The sequence below is a fragment of the Mastomys coucha genome, unplaced genomic scaffold (genome assembly GCF_008632895.1).
Source record: "Mastomys coucha isolate ucsf_1 unplaced genomic scaffold, UCSF_Mcou_1 pScaffold12, whole genome shotgun sequence".
Taxonomy (NCBI): Eukaryota; Metazoa; Chordata; class Mammalia; order Rodentia; family Muridae; genus Mastomys; species Mastomys coucha.
The window spans coordinates 42,995,595-43,009,677 of record NW_022196894.1 but is presented as its reverse complement, the minus strand read 5'-3'; the positions used below and the strand labels follow the sequence as shown (position 1 = coordinate 43,009,677).

Genomic DNA, 14,083 nt, shown 5'->3' with positions numbered 1-14,083 from the left:
GTACCTGACTAATACAGATGTAGAGGCTCGCAGCCATCTATTGAACTGAGCACAGGGTCCTCAGTGAAGGAGTTAAGAGAAAGGATCAATGGAGCTGAGGGGTTTGCAGCCCCTTAGGACGAACAACAATATGAACTAACTAGTACCCTCAGAGCTCCCAGAGTCTCAACCACCAACCAAGGAGTACACACAGTGGGACTGATTGCTCTGGCAGTGTGTATAGTGGAGGATTGCAAATTCGATCATCAATGGACCTCAGCCCTGTGAAGGTTCTGTGCCCCAGTGTTGGGGAATGCCAGAGCTTATAAGCAGGAGAGGGTGGGGTGGCAGGCATGGGGAGTGGAGAGGCAGCTCAGCTGGGGTTTGTTTTTGTTGTTTTCGTTTCTTTGTTTTTTAGAGGGGAAACTGGGAAGGGAGAAATTTACATGTAAATAAAGAAAATATCTAATAAAAAAAAATAATAATAATAAAAAAAAAAAGAAATGTATCTCTATCACCATGGCTTGGTCCATTACTATTCTTCATTTGAATTTTTATCAAACATACACTATGATCAAGAGATTATATGACTTCTGCTTACAGTTTAATTAGACCTGCATCAAAATTAGGTTTTGGTTATGTGGACATACTATTTGCTTCAAAAATCTTGGCCATCTGAATGTAGTAAGACCATACCTCACTCTTATGGACCTTTTACTACACCAAGCATTTCTACATTTTATCCTTACAAACTCCATCTGTGAAACAGAGTAACACTTTCTCCTTATAATGAAATGACGTTGACAGACAGACTTAGGTTAGTTATTCTCACTGTATTCAGTGGGTACATCCTCAGAAGTCCCTTGTCACAGAAGGTATAATGCAGATAAGCAGCAGCACTACACCATTGCCCTGCATAATGATCCAATCCCAGGCACCTATCAGTTCTCAAAAGGACAGTTTAACCAGGCTGGGAAACTCAGTAAGATAGGAGTACCTATTATAACAGATTTAAGTCCTAAATTCAAAATGCACTTAGCTCCCAATAAATGCAGCATATTTTCTAATTCTAAAACTGGCATGCCTTTAACATTCCTAAACCAAAGGATGATGAGCTCACCTTCACAAATGGAAGATGGCACACTCCTAAGACCAGCACTACAAGTTTTTATTTCATGGCAGTTTGGCTATCATCCTACAATAGATATGACCAATCAAGACAGTAAAACCCAAATCTTAGCCAGTCAAACTAAAAACACAAAATTATTTACTGGACATAAAAAGAAACCTCATCAATCTGCCAAAATATAGAAATGTATCGGTCAAATATATAATAATGTAGTAGTATACCATTAAGCCCAACCCCAAGGCATGGGCTGGACAAGCCTTTCTGCAGTGGGAAGCAGTCATGCAGGGATTCCTGATGGTCAAAAGGGCTAAGACTAAGTGACTACTAGGTGCTTAGCCTTCAGTATGACTCTTTATCCCCAGGGCTCAGGGAACTCTAGGGAAGAAGTGGTAGAAAGCTAGTGGGTGAGAAGGAATGCTGAGGGATGCTGTATTCTGGCCATGACATGGACAGTGCACCCATGATCTCACAGCATCTCTCTGGTTATCTGCATAAGACCTATACAAGATTAAGGCAATGAAGCTTACATCATGGATGGGGAAGGTACTCATGAGGTTCCATCCCAGGTGAGTACCACTGGTGTTGATGGCTGCTCAAGGGGTAAAGATTTGTGTTTGTTTTGCAGGGAGGTACCACGGGTGGGTTGCCCAGCCTCTGGTGGTTGATCCCACATCCATGAACATGTAGTCGACATTAATCAACTCAGTGAACTATTTAATCATTTAAATGAAAAAAATCATTTAAAAAGAAAACAAAGGAGGGGATGCTTAGAAGTTAAGTGCACTGGGTGCTCTTCCAGAGGACCAAGGTTAGATTCCTAGCACACATGGTAAATAAGAACTGTTTCTCTTATTTTAGGAAATCCTATACTCTTTCTTCTGGCCTCCCCAGTGTGTACACTCGATATAGGCATACATATTGATAAGATATCAGACACATAAAAACCAATAAGGACATGAGAATTTTTTTAAAAGGACACAAAGGTGAGGGGGTAACCAAGAATATGAACAAAGTATACTAGACATATATAAAATTGTCAAAAGATAATTTTTTAAATATTCTTAATTTTAAAAGTATACACCCGACAAAGCAAAAGAAAGCTCAAATGTTTCTAAATAGTCACACTCTAGACTTGTGATGTTCTATTCTGTCAACCTGGTTAGTGTGGGATAGCCAGCTATCTGGTTAAAAACTAGTCCAAAGTTTGCAGTGGAGGTACTTTTTAAGAGACTTTGAATAAATACTAAAACCAGTATTAAATAAAGCAAATCATCTTTCAAAAAGTAGGTAAATTGTATCAAATCAAGTAAAGGAGAGAAAAGGAAATGAAAGCAGTAACTTCCTGCAGCATCAGCCGCTCTGTGGCACTCCAGCCTGTTGGGGCACGCCCTGTAAACTTATATTACAGTGTAGCAGTGATCCTCAAAGGATGACCACTGGAGAATTGAAATTACCACAAGAGATCCTATCCTGGGAGAGAGTAGGATTTAAGTCCTGGCTAGAGAGGAAGAAGGAAGTGTTCTCAGGCCTGACAATTTATGTCCTAGCTAAATCCACATTATATTACATTTCCTGGTCTTTGTTTTATCTTTTTAAAATCATAGCATCACTGAAGAGAAGGAAGAGATCTTTTTTCTTCCAAGTCTAACCAAAACTGTAAATAAATCCATTGCTATATCCTGTGGTTTTCCTCTAGCCTGACAGAAAGTTCCATTTCTTCTGTCATACCTATCCTTCCAGCATACCTCTGTTGGTTCTGCACCTCTAAATAACTGAACAATACAGGAGCTAATAATAGGAAAAAGCAACAATGAAACCTGGATGAGGCGAAGCAAGGGAAACTGGCCTCATTTGGGAGTACTGCTTTATCCTGAGACACAGTTTAAAGTTATAATTCTTTAAATATCTCTAATGAAGAACAGAATTCATTATATATAGCTAATAAACTGAAAATCAATACTTTTGCTACTTCCCACAGGGGACAATGGTGTTACTTGTTCTGTAGCTTTAAGTAAACATTTTTTAGCAGTCAACTTTTTGTAGACTTTTGCCAGTCCAAGCATACTACCACCTACTTAGCTCTATGCAGTATGACCCTATAAGTAGGTTCAAAGTTTAGGATAGTGTTTCTAAAATAAAATACAACTAGAAAATGAAGTATCTCTCCAGCTTTTCAGAGAAAACCACACTATAAACAATCATTTTAGTCAGTCAACAGGCAATTTACTATCGACATGTATCTTCCAACCTTGAGAAAACTAATAATGAAGAGCACTGAGAATTCTCTGAAGGATGGAGGGAAGCATTGAACAACATGAAACAGACAGGGAGAACGGCTGGTGGAACGTGTTTAGAATGATGCTGAGTCTACCACTTCCTCTAGGCTTTAGCACAAGAGATTCTGAGCAAACATATATGCAGAGTCAGTACTTTGTACTGGATTTAGTTTCTCTTCTATTTAGAAATGAAAATAAATGAGTATCTCGAATTGTAACTGAAGCAGCAGATACTCCCTTTTCTTTTTTGACTGTGGGGACAAAATTGTACCTTATGTGTCCTTTTTTAAATTTTAAATTAAGTCTACTATAAAAACTTTGTGAAAAACTTTAAAATAATTTAAGCTAAATACATGTTATTCTGTACACCTCTCACCTGTGTTGTGGTATGTATCTACCCATCCCCCATCCCCATCATCTTCTTCAATGATAGCCTCCAATTCATCGGAATATTCCATCTGTTTACACCGTTTGTAGCATGGAACTGTTAAAACAATCAGAAGCCAAATGTAATTACTAGTATATAACCCACTAATAATAAATCCATTAGAAAAAAAAGGCTTCTATCTTAAAAAGAAAAAAACTCAATATTAAGTAAAACTTTGAGAGTATCCCAATGAGACTGATAATTTAAGAGTTACACTCAGCCCAGACACATCATTATCTAGCCCCATTAATCCTTCCCCAGTCTGCTTTATCAGAAGACAAGTAAAAAGGCTCTGGTGTGAGCATCTCTGTCTTCCTTTGCCATGATCTGTGAGGAACAGCTGGCTGAAGCCAGATGATGATGCTGAATTCCAAGCTAATGAATAATATTTCACACTAATGGCTCTAGTCTCAGAATAGCAAGCACCACCTGTCACACTGAAAGGTGGTAGAGGTGACCTCTAGATTGCAAAACTAAAGTAACTATCAATATAAATTTCATAATTCATATTTAAGTTTCAATTATTTACCAAGGATAGACAGATTAAAATTCAATAACCTGCTAAATTTTACTTCTTAATAAAGGTGCCAAATGTTTCATTTAGATTAATTAACAAGTACTATTATTTTATAAACCTATAACTATCAATATCATGTGGTATAAACATTATGCTCAAGATATCATCATTAATTTCCTGTTTAAACAACCAGGATATATATTATCAACCTTAAACATATATGTACCATCAGAAAAACGTTTAGATTTTTTTGTTTGTTTTTTAGTACTGAATATCAAACACAGGGCTTTGAGCTGAGTAAGCCCTTTACCATAGAGTTGGCAGTTTACCTTTTTTAACCACTGAAATCAAATTGAAATTTTAATCACTGGAATTGAAGGAGACCACATGGTCTCCTCATATAGTTCAGGCTGGCCTTGCACTTACTATAGCAGCCCAGATAGCATTCTTTCATCCCTATATGCAAGAAAATGCACACAGGCCCATGCCTGCAAAAACTGCTAGTTTTTACATATTATCTGCCTTCCAAGTTTAGGTTAAATTACAATAGAAGTCAATGTATTGTTACATGGTGATTTTAACACCATTACAATCTTCTGATGTTTTAAAAATTAACTTCATAAATAAGATGACTTCTATTTTAAAAGAGTTGTTGTGCCTGTGGGTAAATTTTGATGGAACAATGAATAATAAAATCTTTAATCTTAAGATTTTTTTTTTTTAGTTTTTCGAGACAAGGTTTCTTTGTTTAGCCCTGGCTGTCCTGGAACAGACTCTGTAGACCAGGCTGGCCTTGAACTCAGAGATCCGCCTGCCTCTGTCTCCCAAGTGCTGGGATTAAAGGCGTGCGCCACCACCGCCTTTAATCTTAAGATTTTATATGTCAAAGGTGAAATCAATTTCATGTTCCATAAAAATTCACATCTAAAGATTAAAATCAAACAGCTAAGTACATTGTGATTATGAAATTAACTAAGAGGAATCTAAGTTTTCCTGAGGATTTCTTCCATAGCGTGACAATTATATCTTTTCTGATAAAAAGAACTGAAAAGGAAGAGATAAAAAATAAAATTTAGTAATGTATACAATGATGTAATTCTTACCATTTTTGGTTACCAAAAACTGTTTCTCTGTTGGTAGATATGCTTTCACTTTCAATTCTTCGCCTGTAGCCCTTTAAAAACAGTGGAAAACACAAAAATACAAAATCTTGTAAAAGTCAAATGTGTAATAGAAGATATCACATGAAAATATCAAGACTATTAAGGCTTTACTTCTATGGGCAGACATTGCATTAGCACTGTTACAGAAGTCTGCCATTAAGTAAGGGCACAAAAAAGAATATACTAACATGAGTAAAATATATTGGGAGATGCACACAGAAAGAATATTTAATATTAGGCAAAAATGGTAGAATAATAAAAATAGGAAACTATTATACTTGCTTCTAAACAAAAATAAAATGCAGCTCTTTCATAATGTATCCCATCATACAACTTCTCAGATAGTCAATATCAAACTACTGCTGATTTTGAGATAAGGGCACAGGATGGAAAAAGTTGTATGATATTACAGACAAAGTAGACAATTAGCAAGATCCTTTATTCCCTAGAAGTGGGGATGGACTGGGGAGTGTAAGGGGGTAGTGGTTGAATATAGCCTACATGAAAAAAAAATTCTTCATAAAACCTATCACTTTGTACAATGACTATACACTAAAAAAAACTTTTAAAATCCCTCTTCCTACTATGTTTAAAATTGAAACTAACAGATAAAAGGTATTGAATCAAAGATGGTAATACTGAAAATAATGCTTAATAGCAAACAACAAAATCCTGTTACAGCACATAATTACAGGACCTCCAACTCCAACATGAGCTATTAATTATCAATTAATATTCTTTAAAAGGCTACTATTACTACTGTTGCCACCTTATAAATAACAAACATTTAAAAGGATCGGAGTGCTGCTCACAATCAGTGAAAGAGGCTGTAAGAGCCAGGATCAAGTCAAGAGACTGTAGGACTCTTCTTGAACCACTCCTGCTGTGAGTCAGGGCAACTGTAGTGATCTGAGTGCTCTGGCCCCTCTCTAAGAATCAGTTCAGTCTTCTGTGCACCATCTACCAGACATCTGCTAGAACAGGACAGAGCTGGCATATGGCACCTTCATAAGTATCAACACAAAACTTGAAGTTATGCTGCCTTTCAAGCTTCTTCAATTTAAACCCCATAGACTTGCGAACAAAGCCAGGAATATTTATAAACCTTACAATCATAAAGCTTCTTTCAGTAAGCTCAACTATCAGATTCAACACCAGTGCCTAAAGTTGTAAGGGAAGGAAAGAGTTAAGACCATGCTGGCTTATGTACACAAAAATATTAGTATGCAAATATTTGCTTCTCAAACTACTTTAAAATTAATATTCCTTGGCCCCAGCAATTCAGACAAAAGTGTAGGCCTTGGCATGGAGTATAACTGGGTTCTCAGTTACAGTTTAATTATTTTAACAATCACAATTCATAAAGTGAAGCTGGCAAGGTATCTCAATGGCTAAGGGTGCTTGCAACCACCTGAGTTCAATTCTTGGCATCCATGAGGTAGAAGGAGAGAACTGACTTCCATATATTATCCCATGATCTCCACACACATGCTTTGGCATGCTACACTCAAACACACACACATACACACACACACACACACACACACACACACACACACACAGTATTTTTTTAAATCTGTAAATACAGTAATCTTATCTACTAATCCCTGTTAAAAGATATTGTCTATGTATACACAGCTCCTCCTAACTGTGCTATACTTGCAACACCTTAACTACATGGATAACTTAAGGCTACAACAACAAAAAACCTTTAATAAAGAAATATGGGTCTATCATATTAAAGAAAAGTCAAGTAAGTTCTTCTAACCAAATAAGTGTTACCTTATTTCTATACTAATTTGCCTTGAAAAGGGTGGAGATATGTGTATGTGTATAAATATACACCAGAACCTAATTATGGCAAGAAACTTAAAACACATTAAATCAGAGAGCTTCTATGGACTTTAAATTTTGGAGCAAAAATACAGACATGTACACATATAAATAAATGAAGCTGACAATCTGCCATTTCTTGGTGCATAAGAATTAATGCCCTAGAAGATACACAGCAAATGATAAAGGCCAATGACAACAATTTCAGGTACATATTAAAACAAAAATGAAAGGAACTAAAGCAGGTCACAAATGAAGAATTTTCTAACTTTTGTTTAAAATAATTCAGGTGATTAAATTCTTTATCTAAAAAGAAATCTGGAACCAACTACAACCTTGTCATCCTAGAATCCAATAATGAGAGCTGTATCTTTCAAGTATAACTGAAAAACATCATTGATGAGATACAACATGTTAAAACATCCATACAGCATCTACATGAAAATAGCTAGTTATATACAGACAACTGTGACCTAAACACAACAGGTCAGCCATTAATGAAATAACATTTTAGAAAAACACCCATCTGTTAGTACTAAGAAGTAATCAACTTTCATTCATTCTAAAGCATATTTGTGTTACATTACTTTAATTATTTAAGAGTAATGTAGTGAAAAAATTAACTATCATTTTTTATGGGCCTAGTCCCAGCCAATTTCCAAAGCAGGACCTAAACATTCACCTGTGATGTTAAAGTCTAGGTATTATATCTTTTTAAAAAACATAAACTCCATAAAATCTCTGCATTCATCATAAAAATGTTCAAATTTATTAAACTCCTAATCATATTTTTAAAAGAACTATCGATCAGACCTAAGGAAAACAAAGAAAATACTAGCAAAGGAAGTTAAGTGGATTTGAGTATGTCTACAGTTTGTGCTAACAGAGCAGAGTAAAATATGACACCTACTCTCCCCCACCCCCACCCTTATTTTCCTTGGTGTTTCACTGTTTCAGTACAAGAACCTAATGAAGAAGGTTTTGCTGGCTTGTCCCTGACTTCTCATGTGTTAACAGTTTACAAGCTGCCTGTAATCCTAAAGCTTCAGCAGTGTTCCCGTTTTCACTCCACATTACTTACCATTGCCATGTGGGACAGTGGTGGACTAAGTGATCTCCAGCTGCCACAAACTATGCAGGGATTGCAAGGAATATGGAAAAAGCGGAAAAGATACATTGAACATCACTGAGTACAGGATGGCAAAATACCAAACTGATCACCCTGGGTAACTCTGAGATTCAATAATCAATTAAAATAAAAATAGCACAAAACCTACTTTATAACCTTAAGATTTTCAATTAGTAAACTTAAAAAAAAAATTGTTATCATTTTGTTTTGTGCTCTGTGTATCCCTGACTGTTCTGGAACTCACTTTGTAGACAAACTGGCCGGGGAGGCACCACCACAACCGGCAAAATCTTTAATTCAATTTTCATCATCAAATCATGTTTCAAACCTGATATGAAATGAACCTCAAGTGTCAAAATCTATCTTGCAATGCAATCATCCTGTTAAGGATTGGAAACTCAAGAAAGACGTTTAAAGAAACAGATATAGGTCTAATGTCAACCTGTTTCATTACAGTGGAAGTTTCTTCTTCCTCTTTCCTTTCTTATATCTTTCCATTAATTTATTTATTCACTTTATATCCAGATCACTTATCACTTTACTCCCTCTCTCCCAGGCCCCCTTCACACAGCCCCCCCCCCATCTCATTCCCTTCTCCTCTGAGAAGGGGTAGGACCCCTGGGTACCAACCCACCCTGGTACATGAAGTCACTTCAGGACTAGGCACATCCTGCTTTGCCTGCATGTATGTCTTTGCATTCCTGTTGTCCACAGGGGTCAGGAAAAGGCATCAGGTCCCCTGGAACTGAGGTTAAATGATGGCTGTGAGCCATCGTGCGGTTGCTGGAAACGACACTCAGGTTTTCTGCAATATCTAGTGATCTTAATACTGAGGCATCTCTTTAATCCTCTATTATTTTTTTAAGAAACTTTTTTTTTAATTTTCTGGACCAATATTGAAAGAAAGCTTTATTATATTCTTAAAAACTACTCATTTACAGAAACAATTATGGGGGCTGGAGAGATGGCTCAGTGGAAGAGCACTCACTGCTCTTCCAGAGGTTCTGAGTTCAATTCCCAGCAACCACATGGTGGCTCACAACCATCTGTAATGGGGTCTGATGCCCTCTTCTGGTGTGTCTGAAGACAGCTACAGTGTACTCATATATACATAAAATAAATCTTTAGAGAAAAAAGAACAATTACACTATAGTAACAAACAACATGGGGTTGGGAGGAACTTAAGTTTTAGACTAACTATGAAAACATCTACAAAAATCAGATTTGGGGTCCAGGCTGGATCTCCAGCACCTCATCACAGCAACCCTGGTGGCACACACATGAAATCCCAGCACTTCTGAGGTGGAAGCAGGAGGACCAAAGAGTTCAAGGGCCTTGTCAGCCACCTGGTACATTCCAGATTAGTCTGGGTGGGATACATGAGACCCATGCAAAAACTTTTAGAGGGAGAAGTATAGAGGGAGAAGAGGAGAAAAAGGAAAGATCTAATGGATTCCTTGGGCTTTCTGAGCAGGCTAAACATATAAGCTTTCATTTTTCATCACAAATAAAAGTTAGACTCAGGGAAAAAATTTTCTAGTTCACATGAGTATAAGGTAATCTGGCTGAAGAATACTAACTTTGCTTACCTTTAAATGCAGAAAACAAGAGTCTGCTAAGCAGAGCTACATTGTAACAACTGGAAAGATTTGAAAATGCTTTCCCAATTGCCTCTATTTCATGACAGTTCTAACTTAGAACTCTATCATTTGGGTTATTACACAGCACAAAATTAGGATACTTTTCATATTCTCAACACTTTTTGAAAAAATCTATCCATCCAAAAGTCCATTTTCAATTTAGAGAGTAGAATTCAGCTGTAGAAGTATTCAGAAAATAGCCAACTTAAGATGATATATCACCAAAGTTAAGATATGGCAACTTTATTCCAAATAAACTCTTTCTTCTTTCATTTAATGCATTTGGGGGTTACCACAACCAAGTGTTGCTTTTAGCTGTGTGGTTGTCAGGAATTTATCAACACATCCAGGTAACAAGTTAACAAAATGCAAGCCAAAGAAATTATTAAAAATGAAATTCTTTAATTATATTGCCTTCAAATCATAAGACATTAATTTTATCTAGTAGTCTTTTGATAGTAAATATTTAAATAAAATAAAACATTATGAAATAAAACTGAAAAAAGAAACCCACAGAATTGCACCAATAATTAGCAGATGTGGATATCTGTCCTCATTAGCAAAAGCCATTATTACTAGTTTCAAAATTCAAGTAAAATAACATGTTACAGTCAAATTTCAAATTAACAATTGCTTATAGTAGCTGTCTCCTAGTAAATAGTCTTCAGTGATATTTCTCAATACATAATACTGGTTAGTACTGTATCCTACAAGATACAACCAATATTTGCATTTTGGCAAACACTGTTCCTCAACTGACCTTTAATTCATGTATCACTATTTAAATTAGTTATACCAGCATTTACTTGTCCCCAACAGATACAGTATTACCCTACTTCTCTTGAAACAAAAATATTTCCACATTTCTCAATGAAAACAAAAAAAGAGCTGGAAACTGATGGGTAAGAGCCCAGAAATAAGAAGAAACAAATTAACAACTCAATTCAGTATGTAGTATTTATCCCAAGCAAATCATACCTTCCCATTGTCTTCCCTCAGGCTCATTCTAATTTAGCTCAATCCTTTAATTAAGTTCTATTTAAGCCTAGCATTACAAGCTTTGTATCAAACTAAGCTAGTTTTTTTTTAAGAGAAAACTCATACTTCATGAGGCTATTAATTTATTCATGTTAGGATGAATTTTTATTTGAAAAGTGATTGATTCTATAGAACTGCAGCCAACAATTAGCTATATTCACACAGTAAAGATAATGCAAAGTATGCAATCCCACCATATGAGTATCTTTGCTCTTGATTTCAGATAATTAAAAAGCCACAGCTAAACAAATGTCTGTTTGGGAAGAAAATTAATGAAACCCTTAAGAACAAAACTGACTTTTAATTGACATTGAACATATTACACTCATGACATCTAAAGCAAAGAAAGTGCTTTCAAAGAATTTCTATTCCAAACCCCTCATTTTACAGATGGGTAAACATGATGCTTAGACCTAGCAGATTTGCCTAATGTTAAGAAATCAGACAGATGGTTCTAGAAAGTACATTCCTTAGGCTCTTTCCACAACACCCCATGTCTTTATTAAGAATAAAGACAATTAAAAAAAAACAAACAAATTCAATCAGTACAGCAGGCTATCACTAGGCCTCACAATGAACTCTCAAGAGAGTAGCACCATAACTGGAAACTGAAAGATCAGTTAATTCTCTTCTTTAAAGCTTTTTAATTTAGAGCCAGAGCCAGAGCCTCATCATACGACACAGCTTATTTTATGTTTCTATCAAAACAAGGAATATGATTCTACTGCTAATGAATAATGTTGTCAGTGAAAACTGAAGATCAATTTTAAATAAATCTGTTGCTTTTAAGAACAAGTAAGTGTAATACAAACATAGCTATTCATAAAATTGAAGTCCCTGGGATAAATTTGTGTGGGGGTGAACTATCTAAATGAATGACATCACAATACAAACTTGTTGAACAAATAAAATGAAGTGAAATTCAAAATATTGCTCTATTCGAAAGCTTAAAAAGTATAGGGAGCAGGTAAAAATCTCCATAATTCTAACAGTACTTAACTTTCAACACAATTTGTTTAGCAGACAAAGTGAAACATGGTAAAATACTCAGTATCAATTATGTAAAATTAAGCTAAATGATATGAGAAAAATCATATCAAAGTTTCACCACAACATCATAAAATATACATTTGGTCTAAACAGAGCCAAGGTAGCCAATGCCAGTGCTAGCAGGGCACATCCTCACACGGCAATAAAAGATAAGTGCTCCCCTCCCAGCGTCACTTCCACAGAGTTCAACTACAGAGAAATATGAGAAGCAGCCAAACGAAAAGATGTTCTATATCATCTGCTAAGGAAAGTAGAAATTCTCTTAACCTAATTATTAGTTACCTAAGTGCAATTTACTAAAAAAAATTCAAGATGTTTTCTAACAAAGAGGAAAAAAGCAGTAGTCTAAAATAAGTGTAAGAATATAAAGCTTTAGGGTATCTTCACACTCACCTCTTCTGGGGTGATTACACCCGTTTCCTTAAACTTTGATTCCTAAAGAGGGCAGAAAGAAGAAAAGTATTAGACCATGTTCACATTCAACTAAAAAATGTCTTAGGGACAAATATTTGCCCTGTCTGGACAATGAAGAGGATACTATGAAACAAACAAAACACTAAAACCTAAATATACTGTGTATAATAACACTGGCCCATGCTAACAAAGACAAACAGGTATAATGTAGAGGAATTACAAGAAATCACTTGCGGTATAATTTGCTCAGTACGGTTTTAAAAAAAGCATGCTAATATTTAGCTCACAGTGGCTCTGCGTGGTGAACAAGTCATTTTGCAGCACTTTATCACGGACAATGTTTAAATAAACTTATATTAGAAATCAGCAGAATAAATCATTTAGTATTTCATATTTCTCATTTTTCTCAACTCCACCATAACTTTTTTCTTTTGTTTTGATTTATTTCCTTCTGGATTGGGTTTTGTTATTCAGGCCAAGTTGGTGTATAATTCAAAAGCTTCCTGCCTCAGCCTCTAGAACACTGGAATTCTAGGCACTGTGTCACAACCAATATGGCCAGCGTCACTAAACTTTTAACAGTATTTTCTTCTCTGGAGCAACAATGCTATTGACTAATTTTTGTTCCACATTTTTACTTACAAGATTTTTGTGGTATAGTCTATAAAATATAAGACTCCATTTGTGAATATTACTTATTCAGCAAATATTTACCACTATATGACAGTACTATTTGAGATAATATAACTGATCTTTATTCCATGAAGAAGAAAAAAAATCAAGTAGAGGAGAGGTGGTATTAAAATAACTCCTCAGCTAGAGGTTTAACTTAGCACCTCCAGAAGGCAGTGGAATTTTGATTGGCTTGATCTTGTACAGGTAATCACGGGCACTCTGAGTTTGAATGTATCAGTCTCCTAACTCCAAAAGATACTTTCAAAGCAATCCTCCCAACCTCTGGCAGTTGATGGCTGCTAGAAGAGAAGTCTGTTTTCTTCAAGTTGTGCCCCTTGTAGGTTGTCCATGCTCCAATGGGTGACCGTGTACCCCCCCCCCCACACACACACACAAACACACAAGGCAGCAGTGACTCAGCTCAGAGGATTACAAAGCAAACATTAAGTTGGCAGAGGTATATGCTGGGGACAATCTGGAAGGAATTGGAGGGGGGAGTGAGGGATGGATGTACTCAAAATACAATGTACACATGTATGAAATTCTCAAGAAATAAGAATAAAATATATTATAAAAGAATAAAGGATAGACAAAAGACCAAACCATATGGCTGTCTGGAGTAAAAGCATTGCTGGCCAAGGAAGGAAAACAAAAATTCTAGAAGTAAAAGTCTGCTTGATGGTATATGAAGGAGAGAAACTACACCACAGTACTAACAAGATAAAGGAGACTGGGCCTTCTAGTAACCAGAAACCCTTCAAGATCACTATGAGGATTTCGGCTTTACTACACAGCTGTCATCTAAACAAAGCA

At 36.0% G+C, this 14,083-nt stretch overlaps 1 protein-coding gene across 2 annotated transcripts in view; it reads right to left on the bottom strand.

The window, feature by feature from the left end:
* Atg3 (autophagy related 3) overlaps window positions 1–14,083 on the bottom strand; it is a 28,447-nt gene that overhangs the window by 12,259 nt on the left and 2,105 nt on the right. Inside the window, exons 2-5 of one of the 2 annotated variants that reach the window (XM_031363991.1) lie at window positions 12,575–12,616; window positions 8,406–8,455; window positions 5,432–5,502; window positions 3,761–3,868 (exon numbers count right to left, since the gene is read on the bottom strand). In XM_031363991.1, coding sequence (XP_031219851.1) covers window positions 3,761–3,868; window positions 5,432–5,502; window positions 8,406–8,455; window positions 12,575–12,616 — 271 coding nt within the window. The remainder of the gene's footprint in view (window positions 1–3,760; window positions 3,869–5,431; window positions 5,503–8,405; window positions 8,456–12,574; window positions 12,617–14,083) is intronic. The other variant, XM_031363992.1, reaches the window with a different exon arrangement.